This window comes from Lolium perenne, chromosome 4 (assembly GCF_019359855.2).
Source record: "Lolium perenne isolate Kyuss_39 chromosome 4, Kyuss_2.0, whole genome shotgun sequence".
In the NCBI taxonomy this organism is placed as follows: domain Eukaryota; kingdom Viridiplantae; phylum Streptophyta; class Magnoliopsida; order Poales; family Poaceae; genus Lolium; species Lolium perenne.
The window spans coordinates 87,865,916-87,892,476 of record NC_067247.2 but is presented as its reverse complement, the minus strand read 5'-3'; the positions used below and the strand labels follow the sequence as shown (position 1 = coordinate 87,892,476).

General features: G+C 44.4%; 4 protein-coding genes across 4 annotated transcripts; 2 read left to right on the top strand and 2 right to left on the bottom strand.

The window, feature by feature from the left end:
• The first annotated feature begins 584 nt into the window (after nt 1-584).
• LOC127293233 (phospholipase A2 homolog 3) lies at nt 585-2,024 on the top strand. Its single transcript, XM_051322813.1, has 4 exons — nt 585-1,046; nt 1,178-1,226; nt 1,314-1,436; nt 1,529-2,024. Exons 1-4 carry the CDS (start codon nt 888-890, stop codon nt 1,699-1,701), a joined length of 504 nt encoding a protein of 167 aa, XP_051178773.1. The 5' UTR covers nt 585-887; the 3' UTR covers nt 1,702-2,024.
• Nucleotides 2,025-4,369: 2,345 nt separating this feature from the next.
• LOC127293232 (phytanoyl-CoA dioxygenase 1) lies at nt 4,370-8,436 on the bottom strand. Its single transcript, XM_051322811.2, has 9 exons — nt 8,274-8,436; nt 8,038-8,159; nt 6,861-6,921; nt 6,545-6,613; nt 5,837-5,955; nt 5,600-5,747; nt 5,366-5,510; nt 5,195-5,281; nt 4,370-4,632 (listed from the first exon to the last, which is right to left on the bottom strand). Exons 1-9 carry the CDS (start codon nt 8,326-8,328, stop codon nt 4,590-4,592), a joined length of 849 nt encoding a protein of 282 aa, XP_051178771.1. The 5' UTR covers nt 8,329-8,436; the 3' UTR covers nt 4,370-4,589.
• Nucleotides 8,437-12,767: 4,331 nt separating this feature from the next.
• On the bottom strand, nt 12,768-16,952 carry LOC127293231 (BTB/POZ domain-containing protein At2g46260-like). Its single transcript, XM_051322810.1, has 5 exons — nt 16,620-16,952; nt 14,526-14,644; nt 14,390-14,453; nt 13,845-14,124; nt 12,768-13,730 (listed from the first exon to the last, which is right to left on the bottom strand). The coding sequence occupies exons 1-5, from the start codon at nt 16,843-16,845 to the stop codon at nt 12,908-12,910; spliced, it is 1,512 nt and encodes a 503-aa protein (XP_051178770.1). The 5' UTR covers nt 16,846-16,952; the 3' UTR covers nt 12,768-12,907.
• Nucleotides 16,953-20,497: 3,545 nt separating this feature from the next.
• On the top strand, nt 20,498-22,101 carry LOC127293230 (F-box protein KIB4-like). The gene has a single exon (XM_051322809.2). It carries the CDS (start codon nt 20,632-20,634, stop codon nt 21,793-21,795), a length of 1,164 nt encoding a protein of 387 aa, XP_051178769.1. The 5' UTR covers nt 20,498-20,631; the 3' UTR covers nt 21,796-22,101.
• The last annotated feature ends 4,460 nt before the right edge of the window (nt 22,102-26,561 follow it).

Genomic DNA, 26,561 nt, shown 5'->3' with positions numbered 1-26,561 from the left:
CGGTGGTGTGACTAATTTACGGTCAAATGAGAACTTACTCATGACTTGCGCGAACAATGAATCAAATCTAGCGATCCGAAGTATTTTTCTTAGTTGGAAACCACACGAAAAATCTTAGTAGTAATTTAACTTGCAACTTATAGGTGCATGAATTGCGTTGCAATCAGACGATGACTTAACTGGGCAATGACTTAATTCTCAGCCAGCTGAGAGTTAGAAAAACCAATGCAACATTCTTTTTGAAACCATACTAGTCCCTCCGAAGTATTAGTATCGTTTCACCGATAATTATTGTGGATCAAAGAGAGTACTAAGACTGATTTCTCATTTTATAGAACATATAATTCCCGACAACATGGACAGGGACACTGCTGGCACCAAACTCAACTAACCAACGACAGCGAGTCGCAAATCGTACTGTCACAAAAAAGATCAAGCCACGCCTGAAAATCTAGATCAGTCCATGAGATGACCCACCCCAAGTATTTCCGCCGAAAGAAACTACGGAGTACTTGACGAAAAAGAAAGGAAGGCGCTGGATCGCCGACACATGCTCGCTCGACCCATCGACAGACCGACGTGGTGCATGCACGGCATCTTCCTCCTCGCTGTCGCCTGCCCGCCCGTGAGCTAGGCAACAAGCCCCGCGCGCTCACGGGCGGGATACAACCAAAACCGCCCGATCTCCCCGTTTCTCTCTCTAAATCAGCGCGCGCCTGCCTACTGCGGCCGCAACTACAGTCGCCGTCGCTCCCAGCCAATGCGCCGCTCTCCCTAGATCTTATCCCGCCCAGAACGACGCGCAGGCGCAGTATAAGTTTGCAGCTAGCAGGTGGCTGCCGCCGTCTCGATCGACACAAGCAGGGAGAAGAAGAGGATTCTAGCACATGGCACGCGGCAGAAGCAGTAGTTCTGGGATGCGGCGGCCGCATTTGCGTCTACTCGCGGCGGTGGCTGGGCTGCTGGTCGCGTGCGCCGCCGTCGCGCCGCGCTCCTCGGCGCTCAACGTCGGCCTCCAGTCCGCCGACACCGACGGCGACGGCGTGGTAAGTGGCCGAGCTAGCTCGCGCCTGCATTTCGTGTGCCCATCTGCTCTTGCCAATTGATTAGCAACGACCTAGCTGATTGTGTGGTTTGTGGATGAACTCTCCGGCGGCCGGAACGCGGACGCGCGCAGAGCAAGCAGCAGGCGTGCAGCCGTACGTGCGAGTCCGACCACTGCACGAGTACGTTATCTAACTTCTTCGTCTTCGTCAGTTCAATGTTCAATGCGTATGGCTGACACCGAAGTGTACGTAATCTTTGATACGCAGCGGCGCCGTTCCTGCGGTACGGCAAGTACTGCGGCATCCTCTACAGCGGCTGCCCCGGCGAGCGGCCCTGCGACCCCCTCGACGCCTGCTGCATGCGCCACGACTACTGCGTCCAGGCAAAGAGTACGTCGTCGCGATCCATCAATCCATCAGCTACGTGTGACAGTGTGTGTGTGACTCTGATGATCTGATGTGTCTCTTGGTTTAATTTCCAGATGATTACCTGAGCACGCAGTGCAACGAGAGCCTGCTGGAGTGCCTGGCGGAGCTGCGGGAGGGCGGGGGCACCTTCGAGGGCAACAAGTGCATGATCGACGAGGTCATCGACGTCATCACCGTCGTCATCGAGGCCGCCGTCGTCGCCGGACGGGTCCTCCACAAGCCCTAGCACTTTACGCAGCCCGGCGGCCGGCGCGCCGTCGGCGTACGGCGGAGCTCTACCAACGATCAATGGCGAGGGGATCGACTTGTAACAGCTTGCGCGGTAGGTGGGTGGTACACGCTTTGCTTGCTTGGTCTGTGTGTCACGGCCGGCCGGCGTGTTGTGTGGCCATGGCCCTCCGGTCGTGTCGATCGCCTCAACTACGACGTACCCGCGGTCACATGCATTGTTGTGTGATGCTTAGCTAAGATCGACCGTGCCTAAACTGGCTTACCATAAATATGTATGTACATGGAGATGAGAGCACAGTATAATCTGCTTGACTTTTACTTGGTTTGGGTCGTGTTTGCCTTAAAGATCGTCTGCATCTGGTATGTGTCATGTACTAACATTAATAAAACTGAAAAAAATAATTCCAAAGAATTTTTTGAAGCTCCATTGTGGAATTCAGACTTAATTAACCATTCAAGTAGAAGCAGTGGGAACAACGGAAGCTATGATTCGATAGGATTTTAATGAAAAAAATCATTGGATGGGATGACGGAGGAAACAAAAATGTTTTATTTGGTAAGGTTTTAAATTAACAAATTAAGACATGAAAGAGTAAATATTCGCATGCGAAATCCTTAGTGAATTAGAATTTAAAATAAGTGTCACAAGTATCTAGATCCTGATATATATTGGCGTATTTTAGTACTATAATATAGATATATCTTTATCTAGAGAAAATTTAGACCTACTTTGAGAGGGAGGAAGCATTAGGATCATGATGTTTTCCTTTTTTGTTGAGAGTTGAGACGATTGATCCTAGCTAGACACACTGTCGTTACTACATAGTATAAGTATGAAGAAATCTTACAAGTCTACGTGGATTCAATGGCATCCAAGCGATGGCGCTGGCGTTCAGCCTCGCCATCAGATGGAGGGCTACGCGTCCGCCCCTCCCGTTCGACCCACGGCGAGGACAGGCTAAGCCGTTCGAATGTGGTTGATGTGGGATTGCTCGCACGAGGGGTGAGGATTGTAGCCGAGGGCTCGGGATTGAAACTTTAAATCGCCCTCCAACCCGGGTGTGTCGCGGAGGGGCGGACCGTTTTTGGGTGCCCTACATAAAGTTCTCCACACTAGGCTGTTTTAGGGGATCTGTTCAGGCTCCGAAATAGCCCAAAACTGGAAATGGCCGAAGTTTTTCGGTTCCCAAACCGTTCTCCGAAACAACCCAGACCTAGAAAATGGCCCGACTTTTCCGGCTCCGAACCATTTTATGGGATCTGCTAGAGTTGCTCTTAGGGGTTGTTTGGTTCCTAACCACATTTTGCCAAGCCAAAGTTTGTCAATTTGGCATGTGTTTGGCTCTTGCCACACTTTGAAATTGCCACACTTTACTATTCATATGGCCCACCTATCATAGTGTGTATTTTTTTTGCCAATTTTCGCCACATTTTGTGGCTTCCAAAATCCAAGCCACACTTTTGTGGCAGCCACACTTACCAAAGTTAGGCTTGGCAAAGTGTGGCTGGGAACCAAACATGTCCTTACTATTATCAATGGCATTCAAGCGATGGCACTAGCGTTCAATCTCGCTATCGGATGGAGGGCTACACATCCGGCCCCCGTGTTTGACCCATGCCGAGGAGAGGCTAAGCCGTTCGGATGCGGTTGCCGTTGGATTGCTCACCGGAGGGGTGAGGATTGCGACGGAGGGCTCGGGGATTGAAACCTTAAATCACCCTCCAACCTGGGTGTGTAGCGGAGGGGCAGATTGTTTTCAGGTGCCCTACATAAAGTTCTCCAAGCTAGGCTGTTTTAGGGGATTTCTTCGGGCTCCGAAATATTCCGGTTTCAGACCGTTCTTGCAAATAGCCCAAAACTAGAAAATGGCTCGACTTTTCCAGTTCCATATCGTTTTCCAAGATTTGCTAGAGTTGCTCTTACTATTATCTATGTTTCTTAAATATATGTAAAATGTTTTTTTGGCAAATTAACATCCTACTCCCTCCGTTTCAAATTAGAAACACGATTATTTAGGTAGACGAAAAGTTACATAAACCGTCAACTGGTCTACATGATTTCGATGGCAATCAATCTACATAATCTGTCGTCTGAGATATGTACAGGACAAAAGGCAACATGTACTTTGCCTGATTGCGAGGCACTTGGAATATATAAATGTTGATATGATGGTGATGCCTTTTGGACTGTACGGCTGTCGGATCGATCTGCATAACGTGACTAATTTTGTACTCCATGTGGCCCGTGCCAAAGCTCACGGGATAACAGACTCTCGCTCGCAGGCCATTGCTGATATCCAAAACAGATACGGTGTCTTGCAGCAAACAAGGAGGGAACGAAACTGATTGAGGGTTTCTTTGATAGAAAAAAATCATATGATTGGGATGTCATGCGTATTTGAATCCTATGGAAAAATGAATTATGTTTGATTGTAGAAAAGAAATTTTCCTTGAAGTATGATCTAAGGTTTTTTCCTATAGAATGTCCAGTACAAGATTTATATAGGATAAGTTCCTATAGGATACATTCCTTTGAATCAAACTCGCATAAATTTTTTTTTCTATAGGATCCAAATCCTATAAATCAAAGGGTACTGAGAAAGAAACTGTAATACACTTTCAGTCTCGAATGAACAGTACACTGTGAGCTATGACAAGTGAGCTAGTAAAGTATGGCTACCTTCATTTGGTGCACAGTAGATCCATATCATGGCAACATAGTAGCACGAGTATTTACAATGTTCGCATGTGAAAGAAAGTAAAGAAAACAAGCATTATCCCGCAGCGTTCCCAAGTTTAACTCCACCGATGATAAGCAATTGGCACCACCAACGGGAACTGCTATCTGGAGATCTCTCGTTTTATTAGTAATAATTGGCTGAACTAAGACACATATAGAGGTTCAGGTGCAGTTGTCCTCTGTATCCTGCAAAACACACATAATTTTTTTTGTCAAAATCGTGAGTAAAATCAACAAGTCTGTACAGAAATCACCGGATATTTCCATTATGTTGGCATATGGTGCGGCATATGCTTCGCTAGCGCAAGCATACTCCCAATTCTAATACGAGAGTACTATTTCAATGGACACCCATAGAATAACCTAGTATAACTAACCTAACTAAACAAATAGCAATATTGCTAACCTAACATGAGAATGCTGCCTTGTCTAGCTTAATTATTAGGCAGGTGAAATGGACAGTGTTCCCAATAGAAAAAGACAACGTCATGTTTCATTTTTCTTCATGGGTAACCAAAATGTGTCTTCAGTTACTACGAAACTGTTGCACGAAGATAGAAAACTATGCTGTCTAAAATCAGCAGCTTGCTTTGAGGAGGAAACAAGTGCTTGCCACATTCAGTGCAAGCTAGGGTTTGTTTTGCATTCCTTCTAGTTCTGACAATTAATTATGTGATACCATATTGAGTAAATAAAATCTAAAAATACAAACTGAAATTGAACCATCGTCATGTCGTCATGAACTTACCAGTTGTCCTTGGACCATTTACATCCTTCCATATCAACTACATGTAAGCTCAGTGCATGTCTTGACACTGGAGAATTGTTCTCAAAGCTATAAAGAAAGCTAAAGCATGTTAGTAAAATGTAAGAGAGAAAAATGGAACAAGGAAACATATGGTATATAGAGGAAATTCACCTCTGATGTACAAGATCGCCGTGAATGACAACAAAGTCACCTGATTTTACTTCCAGTGGTACAAACTCTTTCTGATCATAAAGCGGCGAGGGACGATCAAAATGAGTACCATTTTCATCTCTGATCATTCGCCTTTGCAGACCATCTAGTTCAGAACATTGCAAATCATAATAAGTTAGATTGTCTGATAACAAAAGAACTGTTTGCATATGATAATTTGGCAAAATAATATACTTTTATGTGACCCAGGGATTGCCCACAGGCAACCATTGGTTATTGTCGCATCTTGAAGTGCAAGCCACAATCCTGTGCAGGATAGAGGCTCTGTATAAAGGAACGTATTATCCTGGTGTGGCACCACCTCGCCACCAATGCCTGGTTGCTGAAATGCAAAGAAAATAAAGTAACTCAATAATAAATAATAAAACATGCATATCATACAAACAACAAACTAGAGTCTCTATAAGGTACCTTAAAGATGTACATAGATTGAATAACTGCAGGTCTCTTGTACCCTAAAGAAGAGAACAGGCTAGAAACATTCTCCGAGAAAGAAAACTTCTTGAACACAGGGTCATGTTCATGTAATGCTGCATGATAAATAGTGTGGTGAAGATATCTCAAAAGATTAAAAAAATCATGCCATTATCAAAATATGCAAGCATATAAACATGATAAGCCACTGACATCATGGAAAACTTCAGCTCATATTAACTAGATAATATCAACTAAGGCGAAAAAAATAGCTCTGGATTGTAAAAGTTTTGGACCATACACACTTTTCGCCTAACTCCAGTTGATTGAATTGAAAACAGCAGACATAAATGCAAATTTGATCTTCAAATATCATTTTTCCAAATAAGAACCAATGCCGCCCACTGAAATGCAACATGATGGTGTTTAAATCTATCACCAACATCTAAATCATATGCAACTTATTTTTCCGACATATAATCAATTTAACGCTTTTTAATGAGTCAGTAATGTCCTCATTGCTTTGCATACCAATCATCTCAGTAGACAAATTAGACTATATATATAATACATGACAACAAGATTTTGAGCCATGCAACAAATGCAGTCAAATTATATCGTAAGAACCAATCAATCATATAGTTTGAAAGACAAACAAGTAAAATAATTTCTCTCTGAATTTTATTGCACCATCAGCATACTTACCATGTCCAACTTTATTAATTGAAAGTTCCTTTGGCTGTCTCAAGCATCCATCGTCTCCAAATGCCTTCTCTGTGGCCACATAAACAGCAAAGTGACCAGTGAGCAATCACCATCAAGAGCTAAGATGTAAAGCAAGAACATAACTAGCAGCACAGTTAACCAAATGTAAGTCTGTAAATTAAATCTTCTTCTTTCAAACAAATTATCTATCAGTTCATGATTCAAGGAGCATAACTGAAGAATGCTACTGACTCGTCATTCATAATTGACAAGGGTAACTCATTCCAACAGGTCCAGGGTGATAGGAATCACATACCCTCGAAGAAGAAAGATATATTCTCCGCGCTCTTAAAGAAGTAGTCATCCTTCAACTGCCGCTGCATAGGAAACCAATATTATTCAGGAAACGCAAATTCAAATCGTGCTGGATGTGAGGCAGGAAATCAAATCTAGGAAATGAAAACTGAAGAGCAATGCTCTGGGGAACTGTATCCGGCTGCGCGTTCGGTTAATATGGTTAGTTCGGTTCGGTAAATACGATTTTTCGGTTAATACGATTTTTATACTTCGGTAAATACGGTTTCGTATAAAAATACGATTAGGTTTCGGTAATAACCATATAAATTCGGTTCGGTTTCGGTAATAACCAAATTAACCAAAATTGACGCGAATTTTTAAATAACATCTAATTTTATAGACATATATTTTGTTTCTATATTAATTAAGACCAAACCCATCGTGTTATAGAAGAAAGAAATGATAAATAATAAAATGCGTTCAAAATAAAAAAATTGATGCAATATTAGAGACTTGAACTCACGACTCTTCACAAATATATGTGTATTTGCACGTACGTACCACCAGGCTGGACTAGCTTTCTTATTCATGCTAAACATATAGAGAAGGTTAACGTGAATTTGGGATGGCCTAAAAAGCAAAATTCTCTGCTGCGTTGGACTGTTCGGTTTTCTTCGGTTAACCAATGGTTTTTCGGTTTTTAACTGAATTAACTGAAGTGTATATGGTTAGCACTTTTGCTAACTGAAACCTAACCATAAAACCATAAAAACTGGAATTTGGTTACGGTTAGGTTTTTTTCGGTTCGGTTTTCAGTTTCGGTTCGGTTTTGTGCAGTCGGAGAACTGTACAAGGCAATATGACATAGGCCTACAAAGTTGGTTATTCGGCAAAAGGAACAATGAACAGTACGAGTAACCCTGTGAACAAAGAGGGCAGTTCGAGATGGGTAGCCTCTCTCTCATCTGAACATACATGACAGGAAATGCAGATTTAAATCGTGCTGGATGCGAGGCAAGAAATCAAATCTTGCAAATGAAAACTGAAGAGCACTGCTATGGGGAACTGTACAAGGCAGTATGACATAGGCCTACAAAGTAAGTTATTCGGCAAAAGGAACAACGAAGAGTACGAATAACCCTCCGACCGAACGGGGCAGGTTCGAGATGGTTAGCGTCGCTCTCATCTGGACATACATGGTCCTTGGTGGAGAAGACGCTGGAGTTGGCGCCGTCGTAACCCTCGACGAGCTCGGCCATGCGGTCCCGCATCGCCCGCACCTCCTCCGCGCTCGAGAACGACTCCAGCACCAGGTACCCTGGGAGCCCACGCACGATTCGAATTAGGGCTTCCGCTGATAATTTCAGAACTGGGGGGATTCGCCGCCGGTTGCTGAGAGGCGGAGAGGTTGAGGGGACGGCGGCGTGCTTACCGTTGGTATCGAAGAAGCTGAGCTGGTCGGCGGTGAGGCTACCGGCCGGCGGCATGGCGGCGGCGGCGGCGGCGGCGGCGGGCGGAACAGGGGATGGGATCTCTGGATTGGGCAGCGGAACAGATGGCACGGAACTGCTTGCAATCACGGTTTCGTTTTTTGTCTGTAGCAGTCTCCTGGTTCCGGAAGCCAACAGGAACTGGAAGACGCACGCACGCTTGGTTAGTAGGCGGCACGAGATTGCTATGTGCCGCCCGGGCGGTATAGAGACCTCCCACCGCTGAACAGCTTTCTTTTAGATCCCCGCTAAACGGCCGAGACAAGTAAATGGTGGTATCAACATTTTTAGACACTCATGTAAAAAAACATTTTTAGATACTACAGTATCGGAGGGAGTACATGATTTTCCGCATTCGCTGGGAAAATATTCATCTACATGTACCTAATTGCATTGATTTTTCTCACGATAAAGAGTATATATTGATATGGCAGAGGTACCAATAACACCTAGTCACAACTTATTGATCTAGCAGCATTACAGATGCATACATAAAAAAGAACTATATAAAAAAATTCCCGCTACATCGCTCTATCCCTAGAAATAGCAGCACTAACACAACCAAGACAGCACCAGAAGTACGGCTTCTCCAAAAGCAGACGCCTCCAAAAAGAAAAACTCCAATAAATTCATGAGATGTAAGAGCCTCCGCACAAATCCAGTAATCTGGGAAAACCACCGAAACCAAGCAAGCTAAATTTCTATCTGTAGTAAGACATGATCTGTATTTATAATGATCTTTACTAAGCACTAGAAAATTATGAAGTTATTGTGTTGTTAGCATGAATGAAAAAATTACGGGAAAATGAACTAATAACAAACCAACATGTTTTCTTTGAATCACGGGTGGTGCAACTGTAATCATTATAAGCCGCTAGAACCTAGATGTATTTTGCTAACACCTTTTCCAATCATGTAGGGAACTCATAAATGCTCACAACAGGCATATTATAAACTGATCAGATCACTGGCACTCGATCTAAGAGTGTTCATAGTAGCCGCTGACCTGGGGCGCCTACTGAAGATACAACCGGTGAACATCCGACGCCACATGTGCCGATGGCTTGCAAATACTTACGACATAAACACTAAAGCATTTATCATCAAAGATAGCAAATATGTTAGAATTTCACTGCATGCATGACGTAGAGAATCTTATGGGTCTGCCCTCGAAAGGGCTTGATTTGGAACCAAACTTGTCATACAGAACATCTACCCGTTGTATGCAAACCTTGAGTACAAGAGACAAAATGGAAACTGGAATCACTTGCACATCACTTTTGGGAAAGAAAAGCATCGAATGTTCACTTGCTGTATCTTCACTAGTTGCCCCACTTGCATAAGAAATTACATGAAATTTTGCGTTGGATGCTCACAACAGCGAGTGAACATCCGTCGCGTTTTTCCCAAAAGTGATGTGTAAGTGATTCCAGGTTTGCATATAGTGTAGATGTTTTTTTGTGACAATTTTGGTTCAAAATCAAAAAAATTGGAGGGCAGTCCAATAAGATTCTATACGTCCGAAATTCTAACATGTTTGTCATGTTTGATGATAAATGTTTACATTTATGTCGTAAGTACATGCAAGGCATCGACACATGTGGCGCCGGATATTCACTGGTTGTGTCTTCAGTAGATGCCCTAGGTCAGTAGCTATTATGAACGCTCTCTGATCGATGTCAGTGATCTGATCAGTTTATAATAGACGCGTTGTGAGCATTTCTTAGTTCCCTACATGATTGAAAAATGTGTTAACAAAATACATCTAGGTTCAAGCGGCATATAATGATTACAGTTGCAGCACCGTGATTCAAAGAAAACATGTTGGTTTGTTATTAGTTCATTTTCCCGTAATTTTTTCATTTATGCTAACAACACAATAACTTCAAAATTTTCTAGTGCTTAGTAAAGATCATTATAAGTACAGATCATATCTTACTACAGATTGAAATTTTAGCTTGTTTGGTTTCGATGGTTTTCCCAGATTACTGGATTTGTGCGGAAGCTCTTACATCTCATGAATTCCTTGGAGTTTAGGTTCATCACTCTATTTGAAGAAAACATGAAAAACATGCGAGTACTTGCGTAAATTAACTCAATGCCCAATAATATTTGCAAATCCTTGATGGGATTTACAACTTACCGCTAGATTTAAAACATGCAACAGATTCCAGAACAAGTATACTAGGTGGTACCAGATTATATAGAATATATACTATTCATTACAGTGACAACAGAATTGAGGACACGTCTATTAGAACGAGTATACTAGTTGATGAAAATAAACCATTTATCCAGATTTGTTTAAAGTACAAATTTGTTCATAAATGTGAAAAAAAATACAACGATCACGTGGTGGCATGAAAGCATAAGGTACACAAGCAAAGCACAGTTGCACAAGCAAAAGTGATATTAACCTTGCTGTTTTTTTTTCCGCAGACGACACTTCTTCAAGCTGGACGCACACTGTGATCCAGCCATTGACGGGGAATCCATCAGCACCGGCGGCGGCGCGTGCTACAGTTCGGCGGCGGCTGCTCTAAGGCGAGAAAGGTCGTCAATCAAATAATATGGCGTCTGGGTTTGGCTTGATATATAGGGCTGTGGTAGTTTTCGTATGTATTTATATTGCCTGACCATAGTAAATAAGGAATTATACGATTTGTTCCCGTGTAATTGCTTACTAATAGTAATTTCCTAATAATTGTTTCATCAAAATTCCTGGTTTTAGGAAACAAATTGTTTCCAAATAATTATATCCCGATTTTCTACTATATTCATGATTAAAAGTTACAAGTACTGTTCGGCAACACATGAAATTCCAAAACTGAAGTTGCACGTATATTAATAGAGGTGACGAAAATAAGAGAAGGAAGGCTACGGTTGTTTCCTAATAATTACTCATGATTTTCCACTATATTTTGGATGGTCTTTGTGCCAACACCAGAAATTCCAAAATTGAAGCTGTACGACTATGTTTTTTTTTTGAACAAGGAAGCTGTACGTCTATTAATAGTGCAGATTTTTACATATAGTCAAACATTTTTTAAGATTAACCACACCCACCACTGTGTAATCCGGACCCACAAACACCATTGTCATTCATCTGGACTCGGGGATACCGCTCCCGATCTTCTGAAACACCAAAAACTACTCTCACTCGTTCGAACGCACAAACACCACTCTCGTTCATCTGGACTCGGGGATACCGTTCCCGATCTTCTGAAACACCAGAAATAGCTAAGCACTGGCCATGAAAGCTGTGATGTTCATCCGGAGCAGCACACCCGTATGTTCGCTTGGTTAGGAGGCGGCAGAACCAGGCTGTGCTTGGATGGTTAGGAGGGCAACCTCAGCCCATCGTTTTCTTTGTTTGTCTGTTAAGCTTCACAGGGTCTAAATCAAACTCCAATCGCTGCTACCACTCACGACGACACCGAGATCTTCGACTTAGCTCCCACAGGTCATCCACCCGGGGGGAGGGGAGAGATAACGAAAGGGAGACAAAGTCCTAAATAAATCAACACACAATAACCTCAACCTTCTACCCATTCCATCCATCATATCAGGAGATTCGTTCTTATCTATAGATAAGGCAAGAGAGAACTTATGACCTCGCGGATGGAGAGGGATTCGAACCCCCGGTATTCCTATCAATACTTCGGTTTTCAAGACCGACTCGGAAGGCGACGTTCTCGTCGACAGCGAAACGCATGTGGTGACTTCGTCAATCTCAAGACCCGCCAGATCAGTTCTTCGAGGTGCTCATAGGGGTAGTGTGAGTGTGTGTGCGTATGTGTGAGCGCCTTTAATTGTATTGTGTTTCGCAAAAAAAATACTGTAGTTAGTAGGCGGCACGAGATTGCTGTGTGCCGCCCGGGCGGTATAGAGACCTCCCACCGTTGAACAGCTTTCTTTTGGGTCCCCGCTAAACAGCTGACACAAGTAAAATCGATGGTCTCAACAATTTTCAAGATTCGCTACAAGCAATTTTCAAGATGTACCTTCAAACGATCTCAAAAATGAAAAAAAAAAAGGATGAATGTGCTATAAAAATATTATCTGTGGGCCGTGTATATTGACATCTTGGTCTAAAGGTCTATCTATTTGCTTTGTCCACCATAATAGTAGCTGTGTGCATCGATTGATACATATGCTAGAGATTTTCTAGTTTGAAAGAGAAAATGGTTGTAAGCTAGAGATTTCTCATGTACCATTTTGGAAGTTCAACTTCCAACACAAATTAAATTGCTCACTTTTCTTCAAGCTTAACTTAAGTTCATTTTTAATTGAAATTATTATGCAAGCATGACATTTCAATTCGCCTGAACATTGTTGTGTAACCCTAGAAGTTTCTCGTTTTTTATATGACGGAAAGACATCCTCTCGGTCTCTCAATCTTATGGTACACACAACCATATTATATTCCCTCCATCTATAAAAAGATGTCTTATATTTTTTAATTTTAAATATATCTTATACTAGATAGAACATACATACATCCAACTTTACCAAAATCTTATTGCCTAGCACTAAACGTCGGCTGGGTGATAATGTGAGATATCACATATATACATCAAGTCTTCAACTTCAGCTGCCCCACCACTGCCACATCGGCTCTCAGATGCAGCACGTCATCGATGAAGAGGTCATTATCAGTAATGAAGTCCAACCATGACATCTGAAACAGATCATTGTATCCATGCACACATTCATCGTATACGGTGAGCTCGTCATTACAGAGCATGACAAATTTCCCTGATGATTTTCTCTTGGCAGCAAACTCACAATCTAATGTGATAGGCTTTGAGCTCTCCGGATCCCATTGTATCTGCAAGTAGAGGCCAAAGCCGCAGGAGTTAGTGGCCTCGCCCCGTTCACGGCCTCCCACGGCCACGAGATTGAATTCCTGCCCTGCGAGATAGAATGGATGCGAGAATAGGAACATTCCTTTTGACGGTAAGAATCTGGAGCACTCCTTGCTTGTTAGATCCAAGTAAACTATAACATGTGGGCAGGGTCCATCAATCGCAACCACTCTCACAGGTTTGCGAGTGTAAGCTCTTACTTCTGCTGCAAGAGCGCCTTCCACCTCTGTTGGATAAGCTATGTGTAGAAGTGCCTCAGTGATACGCTTATTTACAAGCTCATGGTCTATGTCATTATCAGTGCACGCTAGGATCTTCCGAAGTGTCTCACATGTCATATGACTAAAGCGTACCAGCGGAAGTAAACGAGAACTCAAGATCTTGCGTCTTTCCTCCAATTCTGGATACCGCGCACGGGCCCAGTCGACCATGAAGAAGTACAAGTCATCTTCAGTTTCTACGCATATGTCACTACTTGAAAAGATAGCTTCGATCCCAGCAAGAGAGATGTTCATCAGTTCATCTTCAAACCTGAAATGAGACAAACCATGCAATCAGTATGCTACAACCATGATTTAATGACATCACTGCCTACATTTTCCTCAAAGAAAAAGAACATTGCTCCATCAAATGGGGATCACTAACTCATCAAAATCCTTGTACTTGTTGGCAAGGAATTCCTTGGCTACACCAATCACACGCTGGACGTCAGCAGCTAATGAAGTCGAGCAAGGATGTTCTATGTAGAGCAGTGCAGATTCTGTGGTCATAGGCAAGCTTGTGAGCAGCTGACTGGAATGCCTCATGCAAGAAAGAACCTCAAATTTGTCTGCAGCCATCAAGACGTCGAGCAGAACAGTGGGCTCTTTTGTAGTCAATTTTCCCCTGTACATATAGCTTAAAAGCTCCATAAGGCCATTTTCCTCTGTTCCAAGTAGAATGAAAACAAAAATGCATAAGGATCATGGAAACCGTTTATGAAGTATAGAACAAAAGGACAGCCTTTCATATCCAACTGATTATACAATGGGAGACCTTTTCTTTATCACAGAAAGTACAAAGAAGTCGCAGAAACTATGGAACATAATCTTTCATTTACCATAAATGATCATCTTTTTTCTTCTTTTTAAAATAAAATAATTTAAAGAAAACACAGCCGTAAGAACGTTACACTTTATATATCACATTACCTGAATCAGCAATCCTTAATGCTGGATGCGTCTGATCAGATTCTTTCATGCCATTTGAGAAAAGCTAAGAAGCATGGAGTTTATTAGAAACTTCAACTGACTAGAACAAATGCATTTCACAAGGTATAAGAATTACCTTTAGAAAGAAAGGACTTCTTGAAGCAAGAATCGCTGAATTGACATAGATGGTCTTTTCTCGTAAAACTGGTGTGCAAGGAATCATCGCGGAAGAGTCAACACTCTGTCCTTCATTACCTTGAAAATATGAAGATCAAATAAATAAAGAACATATCAGGAAAAGTAAAACGTATGCAAATAGAATCACTGAACATATAGTGTTATTAAAATACTCGAAACACTCTGATCCGCAGATTCATCTAATCAAACTTCAGAAATAGGATAAAATGGTTAAAATAGCGTCACAAAAAACAAATTTAGCTGCATCCAGTAATCCTAGCATGATTGTAGCTCAGTATATAAACTAATCATAGATGTAACTGGCTCTGCTATCTAATGAACTAGTGTAGTCCATACTGCACAAGCATCTAGTAACACAAGCAAGTTCAGGTATCTAAATTGGAAATAAGGTGTTGACTAAGAACTTGCTGTTATCTTTGCATTTTTGCAAGCACCGGTCTGCAACCAGTTTTGTGTGTATGTGTAGACATAACAGATAACCAATGGCTACCTTTGAGCAGCAGATTGTGCAAAACCATACTCACATGTACAGTAGAGGCATCCTAAAAACAATTTACCGAGCAGGCTAATGCAGTGGCGAAGCCAGTCCCATCGCTGAGTCCGGGCAAGGTTTACATGCGACAGTTCTGATTGGGATTTGCCTAAAGAAAACCTTTATTTAGGGTAGGCTAGCTCTTGCAAATAGAACTCAGAGGAGATTAGCAGCCGAAGCGTGGGCAGCCACCCAGGCATGCTGGGATGAAGCTCCGCCACTGGGCTAATGGTAACCATTGTTTACAAAAATTAGAGGCGGAAAATAAGAATGCAGACTAATGTTGACCTAAAATGAAGGCCATGGAACAGTTTCTTCTTCACTCCAAATACATCAGTTACATCGATAGCACACTTGATTATAATATAGTGTTCCTATTTATTCTGCTACATTAAGGAATCTAGTAATTGGCAGATTTATTGTAGTGAATAGTGATTACAAAAAAAATCTCTTTGAATTATCTGACCTGTCAATGTCTCAATGCAACCTCACTCAAATAAAGTTTAATTCAGAGATCTCTAAACTATCCCAGAAATAAATAATTCGCAAGAACCTAACTAGACAATACCTTTTCAAAAGGATTTGTGATCACAAACTTGACCAGCGGTTGCAACATGAAGATTAAAGGTTTAAAACCTACATAGGCACCTCTCAGGTTTCATCTGACACAGGTAATTTGCATTTCTTCTGAGTTGCATGGTTGTGCCCCTTTCTTGTCAGGTATGCCTATTCCAATTACAATTGATTGATCATGTTTTTGTTTTGTTTGACAATCCATCTTAACATGATTGCTACATGAAAAACAAGCAATTAAATATTTGCTGCATTCTAGTCCGCTAGTTGCTTATTGCTTCATCTAAGATGTGAGGGGAATTTTTCTACGTTGGGGTGTACCTACACCTTCACTTCTTTTAGATATTTGTACTTAAAATTTTAATAAAAGGTCTACACATCATAGCTCTAGATTTATGTTGACTTGTGAAGTTTCACGTTTACATTAGAAAAAAAGGATAAATTTTATGAATTTTATAGTCATACATATTAGCTACAGCTTATTATTTACATACGAGCCACATACTACAAATGTTTCCTCTGATTCTTTATTTTGGGTGTGACATTGTATAATGTTGTATTACACTTGTGATTTTTCCTAGAATTTTCGTTACAATTGCAATGTCAAAAATATTTGCCCAGAGTTCATGGGGACACCACCCCAGCAGTACAGTTTGCCTAACTTGATTCAGCAGCCTATAACAATTTTCTTGATTGTTCAGACCGCGGATTGGTCTCACATTACCAGCACAACTTATGAATTCCAATATATTATTTTTCGCTTGCCCTAACCACTAACGCCCTAACGGAAGTCTTAGCTGTGTAAAGAGTGATCGAATCCTCAAAATTAACCAAAAGAATAGCTAACGAGCCACAAATTCACACCTGAATCGCACCGAACAGCAGAAAAAACGTACACGACAATCGAAGGTCAGGCACCGTACGCACCTTTGTCCTCTCGGAAGTCGCCAATGGATCCTCCGCCGATGTCTCCGCTGTACCCAGGCACATTGTCGCAGGCGACGATCTCTATCCGCAGCACTCTGTCGGAGAAGTTGGCCGAATTGAACGCGAACTCGAAGCTGGGCACTACACCGCCGCGCGAGAAGTCCAGGTCCATCTCCGCCTCCGCTAACGGTCCCGCCGCCGACTCTGAGTCTTTGCCGGCGCCCATTCCCTCCGCCACGGCCGAGAGAAGGGGGAGCTCAGGACGGCGGCCGTGACGTTTTCTTTTAGAAGTAACGGCGGCCGTGACCTACCTCAGTAACTCAGTTTGGGAATAGCTGAAGGCGACGTCTAAAGACCACTTCCCAACCCGAGCCCATATGCTCCTGGGCCGTGACCTACCTCTTTTTTTTTTTTAACAAGGAAAGGGTCCGAAGACCCTAGTATTACCGAGGCGGAGTGTACAAATTGCAAGAAAACCCCTACAGAACAGGGGATTTCTGGGTGAGGATCGAAATTTTACAGAAAGGATCCTAGAAAGATTGTAGAAAAAGCAATCGGGTCCTTCTTTCTCACCTCCGCCGCTGAAGGTTGTCGATGTGTCGCTCCACCACAAAGGAGACGTCGGCGCCGGGGACGAACCACTTGGTCCAGCGTCATGGTTGGAGCTACAGGCCTTCCCCTCGGACTGCTTGGTCTCTGGGAAGGAGAAGCTTAGGAGGGTCGCCTTTCGACCATAAGGTGCAGAGGCAAGGCGGCGATGGCCACCGGCATCGGTCCTCCGCTGAAGAACTCCATGATCTTGTCCAAACAAGATCGATGACCAAATTTTAGCCACCGTGAGAAAGCTCGAACTAGCAGCAGGAGATAAGCCAGCCGCCACAAGCTCCTTGTCGCCTTCGGCGCCCTTCCCCTCGCCACCATGGCCGGCCAGGAGGGCACAAAGAAGAAGAAGAAGTTGCAGCTGCTGGAGGCGGCGCTTATTGACCGAGCTCGCCGCAGCGGCTCCGCTGAACGCCCACCATGGACGCGAGCGCCGAGCCACCCAGATCTGCTTCCCGATGCTGCGCCAGCACCTCGGGAAGCACGAGCTCCAACCCACCTTATCCTCGGAGATGCCTGCATCGAAGCCGTGCTGCTTCCGTCGCCCACGCCGCCGCACTGCCCCACAACAAGATGCACCAGATCTGGTGAGGGAGATCTGGTGACCTACTCCTAGACTCCACTAGGGGAAAACTACTACTATCTACACCTACACCGGCGCTTTTCCGTCGCCATCTCCGGCCGGCAGAGCCGCCGGAGAGGGGTCGGGATCGGCCCGGAGAGAAGGAGGGGACTCTCAGGTACTGTTCACGCTAGAGAGAGGGGAAGGGGGGAAATAAGCGCGGCCGTGACCTACCTCAGTTTGGGAATAGCTGAAGGCGACGTCTAAAGACTACTTCTCAACCCGAGCTCATATGCTCCTGGTTAAATAAATAAAAAACCGAAAATAAAAGTATAACAAGTTTAAAAATCTGAAATATTGTATAATGAACATGAATAAGTGTTTTAACTGCACACCAAAACAAGTGTACTAACTACACACCAAAAAATACTCGCAAAAAAAACTACACACCAAAAATCTCTGAGAAAAGACACATATAGCGGTCTATGCAAAAAAAAAAGATAAAATGCGGTGTTGTTTAGAATATCTAAATTTGTTGCTTACAACATTTCGATTTGTATTTTTTGCACACACCACTACATATGTCTTTTTCTCAGAGTTTTTTGTGTGTAGTTAGAACACTTATTCATGTTCATTGCACAAAAAAATCAGTTTTTTTTTCAAATTTGTTTCCTATTTTTTAATTTTTTTTTTCAACCAGGAGCATATGAGCTCGGTTTCAGAAACACCTTCTCCAAGGCAACATCGCATGTTTAAACATTAGGCCCTATTACTAACACCTTAAGGGCAAGTACAAGGGCGTTAAACAAACAATTTAATACTTAGGGTTAAAAACCACAAGCAAGCAAAGAGTATAGCTTAGGCTTTGAGGCCATCGACGCCAACATGTACAGAAGTTGAAGACTACGCCGTGAAGACAAGAACATCACCGGAGAAAGATCTTGCCTTCGTCAACTTCCAATGCGGCATCGCCAATGTGTAATCTATTTCCACCTCCGAAGAGGCCCCTGCCTTCTCCCCTAGCTCGTAGGGCGTCGTACCGTCGAGAGGCATAGCAGCTCACCCCGAGAGCACGGATGCACAAAATTGGACAAGTCACATGGGAAGAAAGCCTTGAGCACGAACTGACGGCCATGGATTTCTCCCGGACAGAGCCCCAACCCCACCACCCCGAGATGGCTCCAAATCTGGAGGAACCGAAGCCAAGGGGATGGGATCAGCGCGGTGCGTAGTCGCCGTCTTGAGATCTGGCAGATGTCAATGGGGTGACCACCGCGCTGCAGTCACCATCCACTGTCCCCTTGCCGCCCTCGCGGCCAAGAAGGATTGTCAACAACACTAACGAGTGTCTCGCGCCACCAGGACATGCACCGCCCTCTCCGTCGTCCAGGGCCATCGCCCTGGCTTCCGTGGTCCTTGACATCATCGTGACGCACAACACCCCGTGAGCCACCCAAGCGTCGGTGAGGCCGAGCGGAGGGTGGGAGGGAGGGCCACTGAGTCGCCAAATGCAGGGGCCATGCCCCTCCCCAGCGGTAGCCTGCCTCCATACCGTCGCACCGGGGGACCCGAGAGCAGATCCCGGTCTCCCCATCACCAGCGTTGTAGGGCTTCGCTGGTAGCAGCATCAGGGACGGCGAGGAGATGGATGTAGGATGGAGGCGGCGGCGATGGGGGTTAGGGTTATCACCCCCTCGATCGCCTAGAGGAGCCGACGCAAGGAGTATATTTTCGTCCGCCCCTCGTCATTCAACCTGCATTCAGACTGTGGGACTCGGAGGGGCAGAAACCGCGACGTCGGCTGTTCGAGTACCTTTTTTAAAATTGTAATCCCGGGGTGGTTACATTCAGATTGAACTTACATCAGCCAACAATCCATGTATTACATCAAAGCTAACAGAACCTAAAACCACTAAATTTCTTTGGCACATCTATGTGCCGCATTATTTGCATCACGGCCAATAAAAAGAAACTTGACCTCCCGTAGGCTTGCACACAACAATTTCATCTCACTCACAGTGTGAGCACCTTGTACTTGTTTCTCACCCTGCCACAAATTCGCTAGATTGTTGCGGTCAGTTTGGATGATAATCTCCGGGTCCCCAATATAGACACATCATATAAGCCTCCCTACTTGCGAGAAGCTCGCTCACGAGTGGGTCCACAACAAAAGAGTGAAGCCGATAGGCCGCCTCCATGAAAGATCTCGGGCCATTGCGAATAACATAACATGATCCCGCTTCACAAGCACTACAATTAAGTGACCGGTCCATATTTACCATTCATGAGCCCACCGCGGTATGATCCGTCTACACTCCAGCTTGTACCAACGACAATTTCAGCGGTGTGAGTTGCTCCTCAATGAGCTCCATAGATCTCAAGTCTTCCCCATGGTTCAAGAGTTGGACACTCCGGCTTGTACCAACGACATTAATCATGTTGATGTTTTGAAGATACACATGAGAGCTCACTTAATCTTCTTCTCCAATACATACTTGTTACTTGATCTTCGCCAATTTCTTCTTACTGCAACCTTAAAGCCAAACTTTGAGCAGAAACTGGATCCTTACTGGGCCAGACTGCTTGGAGTTGGGCTAAATTTGTTGCATTAATACGTTGATGGGCTGTAGCCTTCACCAGTTAGCGGCCCAATGAAGTAGCGATATGAGCTTGCTTAGGAGGTACGCTAAAATTAAGCCATCCGCGTGGTGAATAAGCAACCGGAGTTCCCCACGCCCAAAACCGGCAACCGCTCTCCGCAACTATCTCTCCTCCGCCGCGATCGATCCCCCAATATATAAACCTAGCCAATCCGGCCAACCCGCCTCCAGGCGACCACCCGAAGCTGCCATGGCGGACTGGTCGGGCCTCCACGAGGACTTCCTCCTCCTGCTGGTCCCGCGCCTCCCCTCCCTCGACCTCCGCCGCTTCCGCGCCGTCTGCGCCTCCTGGCGCGCCGCCGCGGCCACCTTCACATCCGCCCACGGCCGCCCGCGCCCCGACCGCCCCTGGCTCGCGCTCCCCACCGACGCGCCCGACCCGGACGGCCGCCGATTCGTCATCTGCCGCGACCGCGAGGTCCCCGTCGTCACCCTCCCGGCGCGCCTCGGCCGCGCGCACGACCGCCGCTTCGTGCCCCTCGGCTCCTCCCGCGGCGCCATCGTGGCCGCCGACGACCGCGGCGACATGCACCTGCTCGACCTCGTCACCGGCAAGCGCATGCCGCTGCCCCCCGCCGCCACTCTCCCGCTCGTCGACCGCGTCGAGCGGACCCCCGCCGGCCTCCTCACGCTCCACCACCAGCGCGCCGGCGTCTCCGGCGCCGACCCCGTCGACGGCCTCATCCACAAGGCCATCCCGGTGCCCACCCCGGACGGCGGGGTGCTGGTGGTCGCCATCTACCGCCAGCCGCACCACCGCAACCAGTGGGCCACGGCGCGGCCCGGCGACGGCGCGTGGAAGTCGGTCAAGCCCAGCAGCATCCCCGCCGTCGTCGACCTGGCGCTCCACCGCGGCCAGCTCTACGCCAACACGCACTACGGGATGGTCTACGTCTACCCGGAGCTATGCGGGCTCGGCTCGGCGTCGCCCGAGATCATCCCGTCCGTGACGCGCCGCCCGACCTCGTACGTCGAGCGCAGCTTCCTCGTCGAGACCCCCGGCGGCGCCGGGCTCATGCAGGTGGAGCTGCTCCGCCCCGTACTGGCGGCCGGGGGCGAGGGCTTCGTGGTGCGCATGCTGGACGAGTGCGGCGAGACGTGGGAGGAGGAGGAGGACATCGGGGACGTCGCGGTGCTCGTCGACGCGTCCGGCGCCGTGGCAGCGTCCACCAGGGACTGCCCCGGGCTCAGGCCAAGCACCGTGTACTACGCCGTCGACCTCGACGGCGAGACGAGGGTGTGGGCCTACAGCCTCGCCGGCAAGCACAAGAAGATCGAGGTCGTCGAGTCACTCCCCAGGGCGGAGGGCTACAAGCCGCCCTGCTTCTGGTACACGCCGGTATATGCACAGTGAAGCAAATCTTGATTTGATTTTGCCTTGCTAAATCGCTAGGCGTCGCGTCGGGTTGTGCAGGAAGCTGCTGTTCTTTACATGTCTTGCGATTGGCCTTGACCGCCATGGCATTAGTATTTGTTGGTCTGGTCGTGATGCAGTGTGGGTCTACGAGTCGTGCAATGGGGGCACCTATTTTGAGTTGTAAACTGGTGAAACGCTGATGAGTGTTCATCAGGAGTGTGTGTCTAGTGCAGGGAACTTGGTGTCTCTGCTGATTGTCACAACTATGTACATACATACAGGAAACTGAACTTGATTCAAACTTGCCTCTGTGTGTCTGATCCCCAATTTCAGAAATCCTGAATGTTCTTCTAATTCCCTTGCTTGATTTTGTGACTATGTACTGATTCTTCCCTGGGCGAGTTGAATCTTGAATGGGTGCCATCGCTCAGACTAAACATAAATGGAGGAGATGTCTTATGTTATACTTGCCTCTGTGTGTCTTATCCCCAATTTCATAATTGGAGGAGTATGTGTATGTGGCAATTGCTCATTAAACCTGTACCTCTGTGTTTCGTCGCCAATGTCAGAAACCTCAAATTTCTTTCTAAACCCTTGCTTTTATTTTGTAACTACCTACTGAAGCTTCCCTCAGTGAGATGCTGACGGGTTATTAGGGTGAATATTCCCACTACCTATGCTGAGGGTGAATATTCCACCGGTATCATGAAGGTTTGTGGCCAGAATATTCAATGCTGGATGGGTGAATGTATACATAGAAAAAGGCTGCATTTGTCACTATGATTTTTTTTTTTTTTTGAACGGGAGCACTATGATGATTTAGGATAACATGTCCATTGAGCAACTTTTATGCAACTTGTTGGGCTTTCTTTGGTATGATCGAAGCATCCGTTTAAAGCCGCATCCTTGCTAACAGAAAAGGAATATATAGCTTAATGGTTTCACTAAACATGACACTGACCTTTTCTAGTCAGCCCGTATAATACACCTTCCGTTTCTAGAGTAGGTCGTGTTTTGTTTCCTCAAGACAAGCCTTTGAACAACAATTGCTTAGTGACTATCAGTCTATATCCCCCAAAAAAATGAATATCAGGTTATATGACATGAAATTTTTGTCACTAGATACGCTTTCAAAAGCACTTAGTTTTTTATAGTGATTTTGTATCACATAATAAAATAGTAATTAATGGTCAAAGGCTTTCTTAACGAAATATGCCTCAATCATGGGAACCGAGGGAATAATTTGAGCATCGCTTGGTTTAAATTTGTGAAAGTGAGTGCATGTAGCCCCAGCTCGTATGGTTCGTCCTAGGTATATATCTATTTGACTACCGCAGGGTTGCAGAGCTGCTGGCTATGTGTTCCATGGGTTGCTTGATTTTAAATTTTGTGGATGGTGTTGCTGATATAGTTGTGGGGTATGATTGTTTGCATTAACACCAGAAACTGCAGTGGACCTTGATAGTGAGAGGCGACCATGCTGGAAGCACAAAAGGATCCGTGAGCACACCAAATTCAGTAGTGGGTAAATCAGTTTTTTACTTTTTAGCCGAAATTTGTGAGGTGATAAGGTTTTTTTTTTTTTTTGAAGAAAAGCTACTCCCTCGGATCCATAGTAAGTGTCAGGTATTTAGTAGGAGAAAATGTAAACACTTTCGTCAATAATAAGGAAACGTTCAAGTATTTATTTCTTCCGGTACAACGTACGTGCATTTTTGCTAGTTACGACTCATGTATTATGTATTGCGCAAACAAAGAGTCTTCTAGGGACTGGAATTTCCGACACTAACATGTATTAGCATCTAGAAACAATTGTAACTGAATTACACCCCCAACACCTTGTATAAATGTCAACCACATGTGCTTGTCAATATTACAATGAGGGGTTTATCTAGGTGGCATGCGGAAACAGAACATGTGTTTGTGAATTGACTGTGCCCAATGATGTGATGCCGCCTCTTCTCCTCCGGCTCAATAGATTTATCCGGGTGCCTTCTATTCTCAGAGCTCCACATTACTCTTTAACATCTAAGCGTAGACGACAACTTTGGTAAATAAGTTTCTTTTGATCATTTTTCATAACTACCAGCACAAATTCTATGACTTTAAAATATTGTTTTCTTTACGAATAGTATGGACTAACTCATATAGAGTTCAGAGGGTGGAGGTGAGCTGAGGAGGGAAGGTAATGCCAGTGTGTGTGAATATATATATTGAGAGGCACTTGTGACTGACAAGAAGATGCACTCGTTTTTAATCTGAGATGTTATGGTGGTTGGTGGTAAATATGCATGGATGAGCCCTTATGCTTTCCGTGTAAAATTCGTGTTTAATCCGAGCCGTTTGAAATGGGTGTAAAATTCGTGTATCAACTTCAAACAAACCCTTATGCTTTTCGTGATCCAAACAAAAAAAAAACTGTTTTAGAGGATTTTACATGTCCATTCATAGTATGCATGGCTAGTTATTTCTTACCGGTGTAAAAATTTGGATATGTGTAGTACTGCTTCAACTTCGAATCCCCAAAGTATAGTAGTGTGGTTTAGAGTTTTAACTTTCAGGGTGAAAATTTAAGGTCTGACTTTAACTGCTTATGTCTGGCAATGGTCTTGTTGAAGATATTGTTTGGAGAGCGGAGACTATCTTTAGGGTCGGATTATGACCCTAAATCTTAAAATGAAAAATCAATCGGAGATATGACTCTGGCTAGCTCCAGCTCTACAATGTCTACGCAACCAAGCACGGTTATGTGCTTCACCACCAGGGACTAGGCCACTTGGGGCAGAGAAGCCGGAGTGCCACCTTGGAGTAAAGAGGACCTGATAATTGATCGGTGATCCTACGACTATAGAACATAAGATTATTGTGTGCCACTATTACAACAACTAGCTAATTATCTGCATGACATGCGGACACAGAACGAGAATTGGTTCGAGGACTACGCTCAATTATGAGTTATGCCCCCTAATCCTATGCCAATTGACCAATGTCTTCTGTTCATCTCAATAAATTTATCCCGGTGCCTTCTATTCTCAGAGCTCCACAATACCCCTTTAGCAGAATGGTTAGTCGAAGGTTTCTTCTTGATCATATCTCATAACTATGAACACAAAAATCTATGACTTAGAGAAATAAGTGCTCTCTTTGTGAATAGTATGGACCAACACGGATAGAATTCGGAGGGTGAAGGTGAGCTAAGGAGGGAAGGGGCAATGCATGTGTATATTGGCCGGCACTTGTGTATGCTTGTGACTTCTAAAAAGATGCACCGGTGTTTATAGCCTAAGATGCTATGGTGGTTGGTGGTGTAGTAATAGTATATGGTAGAATGACTAGCATAAATATCCATGGGTGAGGAGCGTTGGTATATGGGACAAATTCTCTCGATGGATAGTCTCACCGAGTTGTATATGAAATAATGTTTTGTAAGTAACACATGAAGAACATTGGATAGGTTCGAAAATGAATAACATCAAGATAAAGTGCATTGAAGTTTAGTAATGGATGACAATTCCAACGAACTAACAATTTCATCAAGTTGTATCTTTTTCCAAGCGACCCACGTGGGGATCGATTTCCATTACCAGGGGAGATAACGAAAATACGGCGCAAGCATCCAGGTGCAAAAGTTTTAAAAAAGCAAAATGAGAGAAGGAGAATAGTTGTATCTTCTCTAAATCCGCAGGCAACCTTCTCCTGAAAGAGAATACCTATTCTATAGGAGACACAATAAGTATGATGGGTTGATTCGAAATAAATTACATCGCCAAGATCATTAAGTTTAGGGCATGATTATAAATGTTATGATAAAAATAAAAAATAAATGATCTGTGAAGCATGAACATTGTGTTCAATAAGTGAGCCAAACATGATCAGGAAGAAGTTCATGTGAAGAACAAGATATGGCCAAGGATGGAGTTCATTGGAAGAACTCAAAATCGGACATGTTTGGGCTCACTAGCTGAGCCACTATCGATCAAGTCTTTGCTTAAGTAATTCAACTGAATAATTCCTTATGGTTTCAAGATATCAAGGTACAACATGAACAATATAAAGGTTGATCAAGATGAAGTTAGATGGTTGCTTTTTGTAAGATCAACACTCAAGCGGAAATTATTTGTTGTGGGGTTTCAAGCGATCTAGTAGTATGGTAAACAATTGTTAACCGCACTTTTTGAACTAACCCATGAACTATATGTGCTTGGTTTTCCACGTGGGTTAGGTCTCACTCATGGGTTTGCATCAACACGTAAGATTTTATACAACCCATGAGAGGATGACACCAAGTAAAGATGGCCATCAAGATTGCCTAGATCATGTTCAAGATAAGGGTCCCCGGGGTTTATATGTTTGAAGCTTGTCATCCCTTTCTTGATAATGGTCATTTGAAAATGCGCCTAAGTGAAGCTTACACATAGTGAAATATGGGTGAGCAAACTGAGAGTCTTCCCTAAGGGACCGCAACCAAGAGAAGAATTCAATATTTGTGGCCATCGTGAACATAGTCATTCGAGCTCAATACATAAGGCTAAGGTGTACATTTGCCAAGTTTTTCTAATTTTACCGGTCTCGCGGAGCTTGTTATAGGTTGAATAGACATACGACAAGGGTTGTCACGTGAGTATCTTGATCATGCCATATGTGAAGCGGTCAGACAATTGCAATTTTTTGCATTCTACATTTTATTTGATCTTGGTTGGCTGATAGCCCTATGTATGAGGTAAAGTTTTTTTTGCAGAAATTCAATTAGCCACATGGGAGCA

Bases quoted from the DNA above. Each gene is read 5' to 3' on its own strand.
- LOC127293230 (XM_051322809.2), top strand. From the start codon at position 20,632: ATGGCGGACTGGTCGGGCCTCCACGAGGACTTCCTCCTCCTGCTGGTC.
- LOC127293233 (XM_051322813.1), top strand. From the start codon at position 888: ATGGCACGCGGCAGAAGCAGTAGTTCTGGGATGCGGCGGCCGCATTTG. The intron at 1,227-1,313 runs GTACGTTATCTA...TTTGATACGCAG, and splicing joins CGAGTCCGACCACTGCACGA to CGGCGCCGTTCCTGCGGTAC. The intron at 1,437-1,528 runs GTACGTCGTCGC...TTTAATTTCCAG, and splicing joins CTACTGCGTCCAGGCAAAGA to ATGATTACCTGAGCACGCAG.
- LOC127293231 (XM_051322810.1), bottom strand. From the start codon at position 16,845: ATGGGCGCCGGCAAAGACTCAGAGTCGGCGGCGGGACCGTTAGCGGAG. The intron at 14,645-16,619 runs GTGCGTACGGTG...CATATTTTCAAG, and splicing joins CGACTTCCGAGAGGACAAAG to GTAATGAAGGACAGAGTGTT. The intron at 13,731-13,844 runs GTTAGTGATCCC...GTCTCATTTCAG, and splicing joins AAGTACAAGGATTTTGATGA to GTTTGAAGATGAACTGATGA.
- LOC127293232 (XM_051322811.2), bottom strand. From the start codon at position 8,328: ATGCCGCCGGCCGGTAGCCTCACCGCCGACCAGCTCAGCTTCTTCGAT. The intron at 6,922-8,037 runs GTATGTCCAGAT...TTTCCTATGCAG, and splicing joins TCTTCTCCACCAAGGACCAT to CGGCAGTTGAAGGATGACTA. The intron at 4,633-5,194 runs GTAAGTTCATGA...TGTGTTTTGCAG, and splicing joins AAATGGTCCAAGGACAACTG to GATACAGAGGACAACTGCAC.